The 19,597-nt window shown below is 39.7% G+C and overlaps 1 protein-coding gene across 3 annotated transcripts in view; it reads left to right on the top strand.

The window, feature by feature from the left end:
• bltp3a (bridge-like lipid transfer protein family member 3A) overlaps window positions 1-19,597 on the top strand; it is a 123,972-nt gene that overhangs the window by 62,397 nt on the left and 41,978 nt on the right. For all 3 annotated transcript variants that reach the window (XM_043716922.2, XM_043716921.2, XM_043716925.2), the window contains exons 7-12: window positions 2,614-2,784; window positions 10,882-11,059; window positions 11,571-11,657; window positions 12,352-12,522; window positions 17,802-17,950; window positions 19,315-19,456. In XM_043716922.2, the coding sequence (XP_043572857.2) occupies window positions 2,614-2,784; window positions 10,882-11,059; window positions 11,571-11,657; window positions 12,352-12,522; window positions 17,802-17,950; window positions 19,315-19,456 (898 nt within the window). The remainder of the gene's footprint in view (window positions 1-2,613; window positions 2,785-10,881; window positions 11,060-11,570; window positions 11,658-12,351; window positions 12,523-17,801; window positions 17,951-19,314; window positions 19,457-19,597) is intronic.

Below are 19,597 nucleotides of genomic sequence, written 5' to 3'. Positions count from 1 at the left end.
CAGTAACAAAGCAGTCACATGATCATTCTGCTTCATGTCATTGGGATTGATTTCATAGTTTTGTGTGTATCTGCTGCCTGGCGCAAAGAAATAAAGGTGAACAATCATTCAATTTTTTTTGACCTTCAGATGGATGCATTTGAACCCAATGCTGTACTGGCCATAAAATCTATAGATATTATTTCATTGTTTTCCATCACCCAACTCACTTAATAATTGGAAGGAAGGTAAATGTCATGACGTACAAACCTGTGATTCGGGCTGTTTCACTGCATTCAGTAAACCTATTAGGAAATTTTGTACTTGTGTGCAATTTCAACTGAGAATATGGCAGCATGTATAGAGAATTATAACTTTGCCAATTACATTTTAAAACCATGTTTTCCCTTAGTTTCTGAAATTTACAGTGTGTCAGCTAAGCTGCGCAGTTTAGTAAGCTTTGCAGGAGACTTGTTCTGTGCCATCTTGCACTTCAGTTACCCATCTATTTATGGCAACATCGTTGACCAGTAGTCCAGTTGAATTTTCTGTACATATCCTGTTGCATTTTGGCTGCATCCTTTATGGTACATATTTCTTGTCAGATGGAGAATTGTAATATAAAGGCATTCAAATTCTGAAAATTTGACCCCCCACTGGCTTGTCAGTTTAACTGTATAAATTCAGTAATTGGTTATGAAACATGTTAATTTGATGATAATGGAGTAAAAAGAGCTTGAATCTTTCATTTCTTTAAACTTGGCTTATATCCACTTGTTTTGTATTAGTAAAACCAATTCACTGTTGAAATATCCAAACTCATTAACATAATAAAACATTCCATGGTTCTTTACAGCAGGAGTTTTGAAGAATACTCAACATTGTGTGACATAAGGAGGTATTAGGATATCTAAGAAATTTCTTGGAATCCTGAGGTGGAGAACTTTAGGAATGGAAGTCAATGTCTTGCAGTCTAGCGTAGTTCAAGGCATGGCCAATGTTAAGTGATTAAAACTGGGAACATTCAAGAGGTCAGAATGGGAGATATGCAGAAGTTTTGAGGATGGGATGAGGTAACAGATGGCAAGGCTGGAGAAGAAATTTAAAAACAAAGATGAGAATCTTAAAATGAAAGCATTTTGTGTAATTCAACAAACAAAGATGTTGGGTGAATAAAACTTGAGTGGGCAAGCAGGAGCCTGGAGGAGCACAGCGAGCCCGGCAGTATCAGGAGGTGGAGAAGTCCGATGTTTCAGGTATAACCCTTCTTCAGGAATGAAGGTGGGGGTGGGGTGAGTTGCAAATAAAAGTGGGGGGGGTGGGAGGGAGGGAAGGGTTATGGGTGGGGAGTGAGGCGGAGTGGTGAGGTAGTGATAGGTGAATATAGGTGTTAGGTACAACCTAGTAGTTTGATGGGAATGAATCCAGTTAATAGCTGGAAGGAGGTGTTGGTCAGAGGGATGGAAAGGAGGCAGTCAGGATGGAAATTGAGTTGTGGAATGGTTGGGGATGTTATTTGAAAATGGAGAACTCCATGTTGAGTCCTCCAGGCTGTAGGGTGCCCAGGCAGAAGATGAGGGATATTGTTCCTCATCTTCTGCGGTCTGCTTCACTGTGTGGCAATGGACGAGACCAGGGATAGACATGTCAGAGAGGGAGTGGTAGGGGCAATTAAAATGGGTGGTGACTGGGAGGTCATGCTTGCCCTTATGGGCCCGGCTGAGATGCTCTGTGAAATGTGCCCTTAGTTTACATTTAGTCTCACCAATGTAGAGTAGACCACATTGCGAGCACCGGATACAGTAAAGTAGGGTGGGAGAGAGGCAGAAGAACCTCTGTCCCATCTGGAAGAACTATTTGGAGCCCTGGGTGTAGGTGAGGGGGGGTGGTTTTTCGGCAGGTTCTGCATCTCTCACAATTGCAGGGGAAGGTATAAGAGGGTTCAAGGAGTGATTATTGGGGAGAATGGCACAAACCAAGGCATAGCAAAGGGAACGGTCCTTGCAGAAGGCAGAGAAGGGTGGGGAGGGGAAAATGTTCTTGGTGGTGGGGTAGAGTTGGAGTTGACAGAAGTGTTTGAGGATGATACATTTGATACATAGACTGATGGGGTGGAAAGTGAGGATAAGGGGGACCCAGTCTTTATTAGGGCGAGGTTAAGAGCATTGGAGTGGGGAATGGAGGCGGTGCGGTGGACGGCTGTCTGGATGAAATGGGGAGAGGAAAAGCACGTTGTTTAAAATAGGTGGACACCTGGGATGCTTGGGAGTGGAAAATCTTATCGGAGCAGTTGCGACAAAGACAGAGGAATTGGGAAAACGGGATGGAGTTTTTGCAGGATACTGGTTGGGAGGAGGTGTAGTTCAGATAGTTATGGGAGTCCAAATAAAACTGGATGCACGTGTGTGAATGCTACAATGCATATAGTAGTCCAGTAATGTAGTATTGCTTGCATGGTGGATTTTGCAAGGGGAATCCCTTGAGCTGGGGAAAAGAAGTACCAACAATTTTCTCATGAAAACTGTAATTCTGTTTTTAAAATTGCTTTTAAGAAATTCTTTTGGTGAATTGGAATTAAAAGAATTGCAAACTGGCGTTAAACAATCGACATTACTTCTTTTTTGATTTACTCAGGTGAAAGATTGCAATGTGGTAGGCTCGAAGCTAATGTTCCTTTTGGGTGACTTGCTGTGGGTTCTTACTGACTCCCAGCTGAAAGCGATGATTGAATATGCACAGTCACTCAGTGAGGCCATGGAGAATTCAGCCAAGCAGCGGAAGAGAATGGCTCCAGATGCTCAAGGGGTGAGTGCAAATGAAATCCAGTAGCTTGATTTAGATTAGTTCAGTTATTACTTGGGGAAATTAAGTGATGCAGTTTTTCTCATTGCAGTAAATCCAATTTGTGTTTTTATTTCCAAGTTGCGTGACGCCTGACAAGTGGAATTTGATCACTGGTTGAACTATCTTTATCCTTTTTTTCGTGATGCCCTCAAAGCCAAGATGATGTGGGTTTTTTCCCCTGTTGTGTTATCAAGCACTTTGAATAAATAATTCTTGTTTCGAGACAGAAACATAGTCATAGTCTCTTTGAACATTGCCATATGTATTCTGACTGACCGAATGAATTTTGTTTGGCTTTGTGAAGCAGAATTTATTAATTTTTTTTTTTTAAAACTCTGATTATGCAGATTAGAAATGTCTAAACAGCTTTCTGGACCTTGTGTGCTTGTGGCTTTGAATAAGCTATTTTAAAAATGCAGAACTTTTATGAAAGTTCTGGAGTATCCTGGAAGTGGGTTAATGTGGTTTCATTAAACATGCATAAACATTAAGTAGATGCAGTTGCTCTGGCAAAATGCTTGGCCATCTAAACAGGATATTGATATGGAAAGCATGTCAAGAGAATTACAGTAAAGCTTGTGCTGGTTACTTTATAATTTAAACATATTTCAGATGGTGTTCAGTTTTGTAGCATTCATTGTTTGAGCTGAAAAAGTCCGAGAATTAAATTTGGGATTTTTTTCGGAAGTTTGGCTGATAATAATTGTTGTCTGCTACATACCCCCATCCTTGAGCTCAGTTTTTGTCAGGCATCTTACTCCAGGATTTGATTTCCACCATGCAAAATAGACTTCCACACTGTATGAGTAAGGAATGTCAGGCTAGAGCCCTCTTGTGTCTTGAACTCATTGGAAGTTTTCCGCTTGTGTACGACTTCAACTCCTTTGAAGACAGGCTGAACGAATGTGAACTTTGTATCATGTGGCCACCTGTCCATCATTTTAGGCTTCTTAATTTAACAGCAGGTCTACAAATTAAATATAAACTGTAGTCTCACGTCATTGATTTCACTGGACTTTATATCCTGTACATAAAGCTGTTTAATTCCACTTTTCTGGGTAACTTTTTCTATAAAGAAAAACTAACTGCTAGTATTTTAGCCATGACACTCTTGCCATCTGCTGTTTAATCAAATTGGCCTGACTTCAATGTCAACCTTAATATTTAGCCAAGAATGGGCGGCTCCGGTTTCCTCCCACAGTCCAAAGATGTGCAGGGTCAGGTGAATTGGCAATACTAAATTGCCCGTAGTGTTAGGTAAGGGGTAAATGTAGGGGTATGGTGTGGGTTCGCTTAGGCGGGGCGGTGTGGACTTGTTGGGCCGAAGGGCCTGTTTCCACACTGTAATGTAATCTGTAAATCTGTAATAGAAACATCTGGCCTAATTGGGCAATACCCTGCTGAATTCTCAGGTATCAACAACAACAATGCATATAAACCATTCCAATAAGACATTATGTTCAGCATATTGGTTTTGTCACCCCTCCCCTTTCTAAAAATGAAGGTGTAGCCCCAAATAATGTAATAATCTGAATTTCCTGTTTTAAGAGTTAGCTAGTTTGGCTCCATTGTCACATTTTCTAAAACTAAAACGGTACTGACAACCAAGTAGGAAGGGATACAATTTAAATATAATTTTTTTTTTCATCATCCCAGGGCATGTTTTGAATCTACTTGCAACTGAGACACTTTAAAAGTACTGTACATAGCCATGCCACTGTTAATCTGCTGTTGAGCAATTTATAGGATTAGCCAGCAATATTCATTTTTTGATTAGTGGGTGGGCACTAAATATGGATGCACCAGTTCCCTGACTTGGACATCAACCTTGGAAACCCATAATTTGACCTTTCTTGAGAACCTTTTTTGCTAGTTTTCACTGCTGTGTGGCATGAGGTTGGCGCAGAAGCAGTTGGAAAATAGAATAAATGGATATATTTTTTGGGAACGCAGTGAGTTTACATTTGCAATCTTGTTAGAAGATGAAATTCATAGTGGAAGAGCAAGTTGAAGGTTGACAAAAAGCAGGAAGGCATATTGTATGGACCTTAAGATTTTTAAGGGATTTCAACTGTTTTGTATGTGCACATTATATTGGAGGATATGTTTGATCCCTATACCGCCAAAATATGAAATGTGTGCTTTAGTAGAAGTAATGTATGTTTTGTTTTACATGGAAAATATACTATACTGATCCCAAATGGACAAGTAAGATCTAAGTGAAATCTAGCTTGATAGATCATAAGTTTTGTTTTTGCAGTTTGGTAATCTTAGTCAATGAACATAATCACATGAGACTGTAAATGTACTTTTAACAAAAAGACCTCCAAGTTTATTGCACAAAAGAATAAGAAAGCAAAAATACATGTATGACACATTAGGAACACTATCAACAGCAAATAGCAAAGATTGTGTGTTTAGTACAAAGGAAGATTCAACCCCTTTTCCAGCAATATCCTTTGCAGGCACACTAACTTTTGTGAAAAATCACACAACACCAGGTTATAGTCCAACAGGTTTAATTGGAAGCACACTAGCTTTCGGAGCGACGCTCCTTCATCAGGTGATGGAGTATCAGTCCTATCTTAACTGTGATTTCTTTCTTGACTGATGAGTTTGCAAGCATATCCTTTCAATTACTTCCTATTACTGTTATTATGATCTAGTAGCCCTAACTGTTATGGGATAATGTCTGCTTGATGTTGATGCAGGACAAGTCCGACGCCCAAAAGGAACCACGCTGGATAGATCATAATTTTTAAAACTTTTTATTACTGAAGTGATATTTTTAAAACAACATCCTGTTCTGTTAGAAAATACTATTGCATTAGAAATTAGGTTCTAAGATATTTAAACACTGAGTAAAAATAACTCCAGCATTTTTTTGATAGAATGAACAAGGCAACAGCTTTGTACTGGTCTATGCACACTCTCACAGCTTAAAAATGTTGAGATTCTAAGAACATTTAGTACTGCACCTCTAACAAGACACAGGCTAGATCATTTCCAAGGGGGAGAGTCTTTTCTGTTTAGTTTCATACTTTTGATTTTATGTTGAAAACACCATTTCAAATCATATAACTCTTTCTTTATTATTATGCTCCTGACTTTGTCTCCTTCATGTGCTCCACTGTCTCTGACGCAGCTTTTTTTTTTAGAAAAACCTTCAAAATCTTAACTTCTCTTCTTTCCCACTGTCTATAATCACAGCAGTCTAGTCTGGGATACTTTTTTTTTCTAAGATTCTATTTCCTTAAATTTCATTTCTTCAATATTGCTGAGCACATGCTACTCCAGTGAAAGACTTCTCAACACTTCAGAGCTTGATGCATGCTTATGTTTTTTCAAAAACACCCCAGCTCAGACTGGACGAATCTAGCCTGCTCGCTCTAAGCCCTCTGAATAACTTTGTCTCACTTAGAGTTATGGGTGTTGTATTTTGTTAGAAAAAGCTAATAGTTTTGTTCAAACACACAGAATAACCTATAGTCGAACTGTAGTTCCAAGTAATAATGTCTACCTCTCAGTTTAATCATACCATACGTTCACTAGGGGGTTTGTTTCCAGTACTGTATCTCTCTGAGATAGAGAGACATAGCTCCTTCACCAAATTTTGCTAACTGCACTTGGAAAACAATATCCCCTGTCTGCCTAAACAGCTAAAACAATTTTAACAAAGTCTGGCATGAACTGAGTTGCCCTTTTGCTGGTACGAAACCATACTTCTCAACTGAAACCTGAATGTGGCCCATGTCTGATTTTCTGTTTGTCATGAAAGTTGAACTTTCAGTTTCATCAATTAACATTCTATTTAGTTCTTCTTCTGTTTATCTCGCTTGCATAATATGCTCTCTTGAAAATGATTTTTGAACTAGTGGTTCAAATTGGCTTTCTGATCTTTGTTTGGAAAAAAAAAAGTCACCGTCACCTGGAAAGCCCACTTCAAAAGGTAGGGTCTCCCACCCATCCTTCTCTAAATTTAAAAAAAACAAACGGTTGTATGCGCAGATTTGGGATGGTTACTAGTTTTTTTTCAATAGTCACTTTGGAATTCAGAACAGTGGGAATGGGTGATAGGGTAGTTGTATGCTCCTCCTGTAGGATGTGGGAGGGAAGGGTAGACTTGATCTGCAGGAAGTTCACCCAATTCCAGCTCCATTGGAAACCATGTTAGGGAATTGGAGCTGGATGAACTTCGGATCGTTCAAGAGGCAGGGGGGGTAACAGAGAGGAGTTATAGGGAGGTAGTCTTACCTCTGGTAGATGGGTTACAATCAGGGGACACAAAGGGAACAGGCAGACAATGCAAGGATCCCCTGTGGCAGTTCACCTCACTCATAAGTATACTGTTTTTGGATACTGTTTGTGGGGGCTACTGGGGGAAGCCATAGTGGTCAGGTCTCTGGCACTGAGTCTGACTCTGTGGCTTAGAAGGGAAGGGGGGGGTGGGAAGTAGAAAAGCATTAATGGTAGGAGACTCTCTAGTTAGAGGAATGGACGGGCGATTCTGTGGTCGCGACGGGACTCCAGAGGGTATGTTGTCTCGTGGATGCCATGGTCCGGGATGTCTCTGATTAGAGTCTACGAGATTCTGAAGGGGGAGGGTGAGCAGCCAAAAGTTGTGGTGCACATTGGCACCAATGACATCGCTAGGAAAAGGGATAAGGATCTAAAAAGTGACTTCAGGGAGTTAGGTTGGAAGCTAAAAAGCAGGACGAGTAGCGTAGTAATCTCTGGATTGCTACAGGTGCCACATGCCAGTGAGGCGAGGAACAGCGACCGAGGTACAGCTAAACGCATGGCTACAGGGCTGGTGGAGGAGGGAGGACTTCAGTAATGTCGATCATTGAGGTACCTTCTGGGGAAGGTGGGGCCTGTCTATGAAGGATGGTTGCACTTAAAGTGGAGGGGAACCAATGTCCTGGATGGGAGATTTGCTAGAGCACTTCGAGAGGGTTTAAACTAGTTTGGCAGGGGGATTGGAACCAGAGTTACAGATCAGAGGAGAGGGTAGTTGTTGAATGGGCAGAAATAGAATGCAGAGAGTCTCTAAGGAAGGATACACGGTTGACAGGGCAAAGGGATGGGTTAGTGTGTCTGTTTCAATGCAAGGGGTGTCAGGAATAAGAATAATAAGGTTCGGCCATCGATCAGTGCTTGGAATTACAATGTTGTGGCCATAACCGAGACATGGATTTCACAACGGTAAGAATGTTTGCTGGATGTTCCAGGGTTTAGATATTTTGGACACTGGACTAGGGTAATAGGCTTGAACAGATTGATATTAAGAAAGTGGATGTGCTGGAAATTCTGGGAAGTATCAAGATTAAGAAGTCCCCAGAGCCAGACCAGATATTATCCATGGTTACTATAGGAAACAAGGAATGAGATTGCTGCGCTTCCAGTGATGAACGTTGCATCCTCACTCTCCACTGGAATAGTGCCGGCTGATTGGAGGGAGGCGAATGTTGTTCCTCTGTTCAAGAAAGGAAATAGGGAAATCCCTGGGGATTACAGACCAGTCAGTCTTTCATCTGTGGTAAGCAAGGTGCTGGAAAGGATTCTGAGAGAGGATTTATGACTACTTAGGAAAGTCATTTGATAAGGTTCCCCACAGTAGGCTCACTCAAAGTTGGGAGGTATTGGATACAGAGAAATGTAGCTGTCTGGATACCGAATTAGCTTGCCGAAAGAAGACAGCAAGTAGTAGTGGTAGTGGATGGAAAGCATTCCACCTGGAGATTGGTGACCAGTGGTGTCCTGCAGGGATCTGTTCTTGGGCCTCTGCTCTTTGTAGTTTTATAAATGACTAGATGAAGAAGTGGAAGGATGGGTTAATAAGTTTGTCGATGACACGAAGGTTGATGATGTGTAGTGTTGAGGGCTGTTCCAGGCTACAATAAGTCATTGACAGGATGCAGAGCTAGATTGGGAAGTGGCAGATGGAGTTCAACTTTGATAAATGTGAAATGTCTTTTGGAAGGTCAAATTTGAATGCTGAATACAAGGTTAAAGACCGGATTCTTGGCAGTGTGGAGGAACAGTGGAACCTTGAGGTCCACATACATAGATCCCTCAAAGTAGCTACCCACGTTGATAGCGTTGTTAAGGCAATGGTGTTTTGGCTTTCATTAGCAGGGGGATGGAGTTTAAGAGCCGTGAGGTTTTGCTACAGCTCTGTAAAACCATGGTTAGACCACACTTAGAATATTGTGCCCAGTTCTGGTCACCTCATTATAGGAAGGATGTAGATGCTTTAGAGAGGGTGCAGAGGAGATTTACAAGGATGCTGCCTGGATTGGAGGGCTTGTCTTATGAAGAGAGGTTGAGTGAGCCAGTGGTTTTCATACTGGAGAGGAGGAGGAGGGGAAGTGACTTGATACAAGGTAATGAGAGGCATAAATAGAGTAGATAGCCAGAGACTTTCCCCAGGGCAGAAATGGCTGTCACGAGAGGTCATAATTTCAAGGTGATTGGAGGAAGGTAGAGGGGAGATGTCAGAGGTAGGTTCTTGACTCAGTGGTGGGTGTGTGGAATGCACTGCCAGCGGTGGTACAGTCAGAGACATTTTAAGCGACTGCTGGAGAAGCATGTAGATGGCAGTAAATTGAAGGGTGTGTAGGTTAGGTTGATCTTAGATTAAGATAAATGCTCGGCACAACATTGTGGGCCAAAGGGCTTGTACTGTTCTATGTTCTATGATTGCTGCTGGGCAGGATAGACTGGATAGCAGAGTAAAACTGGAACTATGCAACCTTCAAAGAAGAGATGAATTTGGCACAGTCAAGGTATATTCCCTCAAAAGTGCAAAGTCAGTCAAACAAGCTGTTGACCGATGGAGGTAGATGTTTTATAACATGTTGCTTCGAAAATATAATTGAGAACAAATACAGAAGTGTCCGAAAGGAGGTTTAAAAAAAAAAGAGAAGTCGAGGATTTTTTTTAAACAAAGGACTGGCTTTTAGCATGCAGTGAAATCCTAAAGTCTTTAAGCACATCAATAGTTGAAGGGTGGTAAAAGTAATAATTTAATTGTGCCTGCTGTTAAATTTGCCCCACCCATTTCAGTATTGGCAATGTTTTGCATGGGAAGCCTAGTATTAAAGCAGCCTGGAGTTTTCCACAAGCTGGAATCTTGAGCTAAGCTGTGTATTTTCTTAACCAATTAGACTGAAGCATATGAAAATTTCTAATATGAGGAGGAATTGTTAATCAGAATCATTAACTCTGTCAAATTGGTGAGCAAGAGTGAAAGGTTTAGATTGAGATTATAAAATAAAAAGGACCTTTGCTCATGAATTAACAAAGGGATGAGACTCTGCATTTGTTTTCAATGCAGAAGTGGTTGGCTAGCATTACATAATATTACTACATTGTTAAACGATACTCTGGCTTAAAATGGAAACTTAACTTTTCCTAAGTATCTATCATACCATGACAGAAACGTCACAGTAGCTACAAAATATCAATCAGGTGAAAGTGAGGACTGCAGATGCTGGAGATCAGAGTTTAGATTAGAGTGGTGCTGGAAAAGCATAGCAGGTCAGGCAGCATCCAAGGAGCAGGAAAATCCTGATGAAAGGCCTCCTGCCCGAAATGTTGATTTTCCTGGTCCTCTGATGCTGCTGACCTGCTGTGATTTTTCAGTACCACTCTAATCTTGACAAAATACCAATAGTGTATGTCTGAAAGAACTTTTTTTCATTTTAGTATTTAATTGTCCGTCTTGCCTTGCCTGAGGTTGCATGGAATTTGTACCCAAATATGAGAACTCTTAACCTTGCTCTAGCTTCAGACTTTGGGGTGTCTTGGTTTTTCCTAAATATGCAATACATAGCAAATACATGCAAGACCGTAAGTGGTAATGGAGGAGATAATTAAAAGGTTAATTATTGTTCTTACACATTTCACTGAATTTCATTAGGTCTGACATAAAGCTGATTAATTAAGACCTTTTGAGCATTGTGCAATCTGAGACTCTACTACAGGTGTCCTGCAAGTTTACCTGTAGTTGACTTCACCTTTTTAAAATTATTTTTGTAAATGCCTTCTCTACAGACAAGTGGATCAGTGCCTAGTGTCCATCAGACGCGAATGCAACCAGCTTCCTCAAGCAACAGTTTGAACAGTATTAGTCAGTATTTTGATATGTATGATGTGAAAGAATCATCCTATCACAGTCAGATCTCACGCCTGGATTTGCACATTTGTGATGATGGCGCCTCAATGGAACAAGGTACGAGCAATCTATGATGCCTACACCTGAGGAAAGAAAATGACTTTTTACTGATCCATTTATGTAATTTGTGCACACCAGAAGTTACTCTGAGAGTAGGTGAAATGGTAAAGTGAGTTACTATAATTCCGGTTTGACTCTTGGTTGGGGGAGGACAAGCTTTCATTCAAGGATGCAAAGCACTGCAAGTACGTCTATAATGTTTAATAACATTCACATGCTATGAAAGGAGATAAAAGACAAATGCTTTGTTTTCAAAAAGCCTTACTTTAGCTGAAGATATCTTGTTAAAAGCTATTTTTGAACTTAAGACATGATTTGGTAGAGAGTGAAGTGGTGTACATGGTTGTGCTTGAGATGAGAAGAAAGGGGAAAAAAATGCAAATGTTGGAGGTGTAAGGTGCCTCCCAGATGCCTGTTAATCTTGTATGCTAGTCCTTGCTTCAGTCTGTCCAATTAACTTTCCATCTCTGCAGTTGGTTCCTTACTATGTTTTGCCTTTATTGCACAGGAGCATCTAAACATCGAATTGCTGGAGGAGCTATACAGTTAACATTCAGAAACCTGAGCTTCGACTATTATCCCTTCCACTGGGCAAGTGAGTGAATTCTATTGTTACAAGAACTGGTGTATATTTAAAGTGACTAGATACTTGACTTTTGGAGCTGTAACTCACTATTCGGGTGTAGTACAGGATCGGGGAAAAAGCTCAAATGGGAACAAAATGAAAAAACTTTGAGAAAATTGTCATTGAAGCCTTTGCTGCTTTGTTCATCCTATTCAAGATGGAGAATAGCTCAGATTTGTATCTTTTTAAAGAGTATCATGAGCCTCTGAGTTAGGAAAGAGCTTGTATAAAATTTGTTTGAGATTGCCATTGCTTTGCTTATGTACCAGGCCGTACACATTAACACACTTGTTGTGGAATTTACCCACTAGTTTTAAAACGTTTTTAGCAGGACTAAGCCTCCCTAGCTCTAACTATCCACATTAGAACTGGACAAATGAAAAAAATGAAAAGTAGTTGCATGTGCACGCAAACAAATTGCGTGTACTTTGAAGATCTGTTTACCTGTGCCATGTGGTCATGCAAGGTGACTTTAGCCAAACATGTGTAGGAGCTTCCATAATCAAAGTTGGTCTGGTATGGTACTGATTTGATGGTAGGATTCCAAATGGTGGTCATAGTCTGACGTTATCATGACTAGAAGGTGATATGCAGTACTCCAGACATTGTTGGCTTCAGTCTGAAGTGATTATGAATTTATTATTCTAATTTATTCTGCTTGCAGATGATAGTTGCAAACATTGGGTTAGACATTGTGAAACAATGGAAGCGAGATCACGCTGGGCTAAAGACCTGCTTCAAGAGTTTCAGTCCAAAGTGCAAACAATAATAGATCATCATGAGGGTCTAACAGTTGTCAGATCGCCAACAAAAGAATCTCCTGGCAAAAGAAAGGGTATGTGATTTTGTTTTGAAGCTAGATTTCTTAAATGAACTCCCAAAATGGTCTGAAATTCTGAACAATCCGGTTGTATTTTTATAATCTATAACTTTTTAATTAAATAGAGGGGAGAGGGATGTCGAGCTCAAAGCTTTTAAATGAGTTTATTAGCAATTCAGTCCAGTTTTTTCATTTCTTTCTCTTCTTGCCCCTCCCACCACTGCTCACCTCTCGTGGCTCATTTGACTATTTTAATTTATCCTGTCAGTCCCACAAAGAAACTGGTTTGAATACATTGGAAATATAGAGACCCTTAAACACTGTTCAAACCCAAGTTGCATCAGGATAATATTTATGCAGACCAAGAAAATGGTGACTTGGACTTCTAGAACAGTTTTCACAATCTCAGGCTGTCATTAAGTGCTTTGCAACTAAGTAACTACTTGTCAGCCAGGCTACTGTTGTGGTGTGATAAACCACAATTTTTGTTTAGCTTTTGCCAAACAGTCTCTTTGGTCCTGTGGCCCATATCTCTGCAAATTCCTTCTTCACCTTGATCACTTGTTGGTTAAAATTTTTATCCATCTCCCTTCAGCTTCCTTTGCCAATCATATTAAATCTGTGATCTCTAGTTCATGGTGATGGAGGATCTGGAAACGCTATATAAAATACTGTAATTTTTACTTTGGCCTCCAAATGAAGATGTCAATCTCAGATTCTCCAACCAAAACATGTAACCTTAATTTGTCATCTCTGAAACACGCTAATAACAGTATCCTCTACAAAGCCTTCGTGTTTTTCCTGAAATGGTTGCAATACTCCATTTGGAGCAGGATTCATATTTTATGTGGGTTTAGTACATGACCCTTGCTTTTGTGTATTCTAGTGCAAAATCCCATGCTTTAAAACCATTAAATTTAAAACCCAGGATCCCATGTGCCGCCTTCAGGGCCTGTTATTATGTCCTCCTACTTTCAAAGGTTCATGCAGATGCACTATTGAAACTTGGTATGATTGCACTCCCTTTACAAGTTTAACGTGTATTATCTCTCACTCTTTCTTTGACCAAAATGTAGGTCAGTGTTCAGTGTCTCACTCTGCTTTTCCACCGTGTCTAAAATAATGTAGTGTTTTTGTTAATGAAATACAAATGAAAGTAAAGAGATAATGTCTTTGTTTTGGGTCTTGTTCATTCAAATTCATCATGCTGTTGGAATTTTGCAGCATATTTGGCTGCCTGCCTGTAGATAAAGCATTTGTGAGCATGAGCTCATGACAACTCAATAGCTTTACTATGACCTGTGAACCTGGTACAGCGATTGTTTTGTCTGTAGAATCTATTTGCAGTTCTTTTTCAAAGGTTAAAGTTTGGTAATGTCAGAAAGGTTTTCTGTAACAATAGAGGGTGAAGGCATGAAAATCTATCCAAGATGGGTTCCTGTGTTAGCCATCCTAAATTGGTATTTCACCCACTTGTTAAGCCAGAGGTTTACTCCTGAATAGGATGAAGAGTGTACTGCAATGCCAGGTGCTATCTGTGATGTTACTAACTTTTTGGATGGGATGTTAAGTCGAGACTCCCATTTTTGCTGCCTCAAGTAGGCATAGAAAACCCGATAGCATTGTCTCAAAGAGCATGTAAGTTATCACCAGTGTCATGGTGAATATTTATATTTAAATCAACTTGGCAAAAAAAAACTCATCTGGTTATTATCACATTGCTTTTAATGGTACCTCACTATGCCCAACTTGACTGCTGCATTTCCAATGTTGCAGCAGTAACTAGTCTCTGAATCTACTTTTGATCATAAAGCATTTTAGCAGCTTTCATGACCACAGGACATCTGTGTAAATGAATCTCCCCTTAATTTCTCATAATTTTAATTTCTCATAATTATAATTACTTCCACTGTGCTCAGTTTTGTATGCATATCAATGAGAAATATGGGTTAAAACTTTTTTACGCTCAATTAGTATCTCTACCTTTTAAGTTTCAATCTAGGTGATGTAATTGTGAATTATGTTTATAATTTGACTTTATCCAAGTGTATTCCATTGTGTTGCCTATTATGGAAACTGAACAATGTAACACAAAAGGAATTTATATTGTGGACTGGATTTTGAATTTTTGTTAAGTTATATTTCAATCATTGGAATTTGTGGATGAAGCCGAAACGTGTCACAAAAAGAGAGTATTTGTACGGTTGTAATAAGTTAGGTACAGCAACATTTAACGCTAGCACGATCACACAAATAAGCTCACTGATCAAGTCTATTTTTTTCCTGACGTTGATTGAAGAAATTTTACCCAGAACACTGAGCAAGTTCTCTGCTATTATCAATAATGTTTTGGGATCTTAAATAGTTGTGGGATGAACTGAAACAAGTAAATAGGACCACTACTTCGATAACCTTGGATAAGTAAGCATACAGAAAAAGAAACTCCCTCCTACACAGCAACCCTTAATTATTAGGCATTCAATTCACATGCACAAACTAAATTTACTGGCATTAAATTACTATTTTACTGCTGCTTAGCTTTCCTATTTTGAACGGATGAATTGTTGATTTAAAAAAACTTGCTTCAAAATAACTGGAGTAGACTTGGCTTTACATCTTAGGAGCTCTGTGTACACGGCACAATGAATTTCAGTTCTTTTGGAAAATGTGATAGCCAGTGAGCATACTACATTGCTCCATAAACAGTGAATTATATAAATCAATTGTTTTATCAAATGATGGAGAATAAATGTTGGCCACTTTCTAGGACAGCGTAATTGAAATGCTGCCATAAGAGTACTTGTTTTTTTCTCCATTCAATGATATTAGAGTCATTGAGGTGTACAGCATGGAAACAGACCCTTCGGTCCAACTTGTCCATGCTGACCAGATATCCTAAAATGATCTAGTCCCATTTGCCAGCACTTGGCCCATAACCCTCTAAACCCTTCCTATTCATATACCCATCCAGATGCCTTTTAAATGTTGCAATTGTACTAGCTTCCTCCATGTGCTCTCGTAGCTCATTCCATACACACATCACCCTCTGCATGAAAAAGTTGCCCCGTAGGTTCCTTTTAAATTTTTCACCTCACTCTAAACCTCTGCCATCTAGTTCTGGACTCCCCCACCCCAGGGAAAATACTTTGTCTATTTATCCTATCCATGCCCCACATGAATTTATAAACGTCTACAAGGTTACCCCTCAGCCTCAGACGCTCCAGGGAAATTAGCCACAGCCTATTTAGCCTCTCCGTATAGCTCAAATCCTCCAACCCTCGCAACATCCTTATGAACCTTTTCTGAACCCTTTCAAATTTCACAATATCCTTCCTACAGGAGGGAGACCAGAACTGCACACAATATTCCAAAAGTGGTCGAACCAATGTCCGGTACAGCTGCAACATGACCTCCCAATTTCTATACTCAATCCTCTGACCAATAAAGGAAAGCATACCAAACACCACCTACATTATCCTATCTACCTGCGACTCTACTTTCAAGGAGCTATGAACCTGCACTCCAAGGTCTCTTTGTTCAGCAACACTCCCCATGACTTTTCCGTTAAGTGTCTAAGTCCTGCCCAGATTTGCCTTTCCAAAATGCAGCATCTCTCATCTACCTAAATTAACTTACATCTGCCACTCCTTTGGCTAATTGGCCCAACTGATCCCATTGTACTCTGAGGTAATCTCCTTCATTGTTCACTACACCTCCGATTTTGGAGTCGTCTGCAAACTTACTAACTATACCTCCTATGTTCACATCCAAAGTGAATACTTTGTGACTGAGGTTGCAGATATATATGCAGATTGGACTATCTAATCAATTGGCAAGACTTGTCTTAGTCATGTTTCATTTGTAATATGTAATTTATGTACAAGTAACTGAATTTTCCTACAAATTCATGTTCAATATATGTTGATTCTGAGCTGAGTGTATGTGGTTATCAAAGCTAATATTTGAAGTTTGCTTTGCTTTGTTTGATTTTTTTCATTGTAAAAATTCTTGTCTTAAATACAAAATGTTGGGGCTTCACTATTTCTGTAAATAATTGGGGTTTCAGATGTCAGTATGTTTTTTAAAAATGAACGAAGCTGCTTGTCTTGACAGATCACAAGACTGTCATCTTTCCAGTGTTTTACTGATTTGAGTTCAGGTGATCTGAGCAAAGGCTTTTTTCCCCCTATCAAAAGAAACTTAATGACTTTGAGATAACTTGAACAAACAAGATTGTTAATTTCCTTCCCACCCACCAAGAATTAAAAGTTTTCAATGTAGTATAAATAGAACTGAGAAGCATGGGTTTGATTTTGCTTCTAGATTGATACTGTACTCTACAACTGGTTACTTCCAACTGAAGTTTGCATTCTTGGAGGATATACCTAAATTAGGTGATTCTCATTGACACAAGGTAGCTCTGGTATTAAGAGGGTGGAAGAACCTATTTTTATTTGGATGCTTTACTCAAAAATTCACCATTGCACATATTATGAATGCATTCTGATATCAAATAGGTAACAAAATTCGATCTTTGAAGCCAGATTTCAGTCTGGGATCTCCATGTACAGTGATTTAATATCAGCTGGAATCCTAACACTTGTATAAAGTTAGTGATTTGAGCTTTCACAGACCTATGAAATAAGAGTATTTCAGTAAAGCATTGGCGTCCTAAATGGCTGACTGCTTGAATTAAAACCGGATGGCATAGTTCTAGGCTCCTCAATCACAAAAAATGTGCTCCCAACATCTACCCAGTTGTACCTTATAAGAATTTAGTATGTTTTAGGTACATGACCTCTCATTCAGCTAAACTGCTCGAGCGCAGATTCAATCTCCCCTCACAGGACAATCCTTGCATTCCAAGGAATCAGTTGAGTCAATCTTCATCTCCCCTCAATTGCAAGTATTTCCTCCTTGGACAAGGAGGCCAAACCCTCCGCTAATCCAGGTGTGGTCTCACCATAGCTTTACGTGATTGGATGCAGGGCCTCAGATGAATGAGGCACAGGGTGCTGAATTCAGCAATGAATGATTGTAAATAGCTGATGTCCAAAAGGATCAGCATTTTTTATGAAGTATTGAATGTTAACTGGTAATCCATGGATGGGTAGTAGAAACATGCAATTAAAGTAAAACTTGTATCCAGAACAGCTTTGATAGTTAATCTTGTTGAACTGCACCTTGACAGAATGCTCTGTAATGTCTCTAACAATTATGACTTACTTTGTTTGACGCTGGATAAGATACTGACTTATTGCAATTGCCGTTCTCTCTTGTTTTCTTGACATCAGGGTCACCAACACGAAAGGTAGATGCTGGCAAAAGACGTGCAAGTGATCAGTCAGCATCAGTTGCTAATTCCGATTCTCGGCAACCCCCATGGAACAGGCTGCTCTCCAGCTGTGTGGTCATCCGCATTGATGACCTGGATGTTTATCAGGTAAGGAGCGGGTGTTTGATTTTGATCTGTGTATAATGCTGCTGACACCAACACATCTATTGGTTGTATGAGCTTGGAAATTGCTACTTAAATTTTCAAATTAGGGAACATCTCCTTTCTATTAATTCTTGTTGTGGTAGTAATGACCGGCGTTTCCCCTCGGCCATGCAACCACATAGCCGCACTGCGGTACCCTGCGGTGTCATTGCCAGCATTAATTTCCAGTTTGGAGGTTCTTGCCATAGACTGACCTCAGAGGACCATGTAGAAGCAAAGGACAAGTTAGAAGAGACTTAGGTAATGACTTTAAATGGAAAATTGTAATTGCTGCCAGTTCTGTTTTGTCTGGTAACCTTAGTTAATAGCAAACACCAGCTGATGGATAAAACATTTTAGTTATATTGGCCTAGTCTTAATGTCACAAAGACCTAAAGTTTTGAATAGGCCTTTCCCTGAAGAGTTATTAATCTGAAGAAGTAATGATCCCAGACATTTTGAATGTTGATACTATTATGGTGGCCTTGGGATTGTGATAGGCTTGTACTGCATTTTACATGCTTGTCAAGCTCTATTCGGTGCTGGTGCCTGATTTTGAAGATCTCCATTAATACTACTGGTATCTACTTAGCTATTTTGTTGACATTGAATGTTTTTGAGATGTGTTGCTTGAAAAGCGCAGCAGGTCAGGCAGCATCAAAGGAGCAGGAGAATCGACGTTTCAGGCATAAGCTCTTCTTATGCCCGAAACGTCGATTCTCCCGTTCGTTTTGATGCTGCCTGACCTGCTGCGCTTTTCCAGCAACACATTTTTAAGCTCTGTTTTGATTATCTTCTGGGAAAAGCAGCACCGAACTGTTGACAGTTTTAAGTGATGAAAGGAAGTAACTCTTATCACTCCTAGATGTGTTTCCTCAATATAGTCAGTGGTGTGATCCAGGATGTGCAAGTGTAATTTAGAACCTGAACTGGATGGTGACTACCAGATGAAAATACTCACTTTCTTTTTTAGTTACTCCATTTTTTTTTCAGCACCCTACTTTGTATTTTGATTAGATGGTGGGCAGTAGTTTGGGCTGTGGTGAAAATTTTGTTTACGATCCAGACTTTCCTTCCAGGTTGCTCCACATCAATCAAATTTGAATGCTAATCAGTGGAAGAATTTGTGTTCTTGTACTCTGGGAAGATGATATCTGTTGATATCATTGGTTATCATGCTTTCTGTCTGTCTATATCACTCATTTATTGATTCATTAAATCACCACCATCCTGGAGAAGGTTTTGTAATGAAGTGGTTTAATAAAGAGAAAAGATGATCCATTTGGATATTTTGATCAATAGAATATTGATACTTCAATTTATTTAAGGTCTCAGCTGCAGGTCAGCACAGTAAGAAGCCAACAACATTACTTTCCTGCAACAGGACGTCATACCATCTTCCAGCTGGCATGTCAGCAATTCACATTGAATTCACTGAATACTATTTTCCTGACAGTAAAGAATTTCCTGGTAAGGTTATTATAAATAGTAAGTTCAACAAATACATAGTGAATTTGTCATTCTTGTTCGTCACTTGTTTGACATCATTTGTCTTGTACAATATGTCCTGTTTTATAATTGCTCTGCATATTTGGTAAAATTTGGTGACAA

The sequence above is a fragment of the Chiloscyllium plagiosum genome, unplaced genomic scaffold (assembly GCF_037043375.1).
Source record: "Chiloscyllium plagiosum isolate Xiang-an unplaced genomic scaffold, Cpla_swu_hap1 HiC_scaffold_26, whole genome shotgun sequence".
NCBI classification, from domain to species: Eukaryota; Metazoa; Chordata; class Chondrichthyes; order Orectolobiformes; family Hemiscylliidae; genus Chiloscyllium; species Chiloscyllium plagiosum.
Note: the sequence above shows the minus strand (reverse complement) of the source record. Positions and strands in the feature narration are given on the sequence as shown.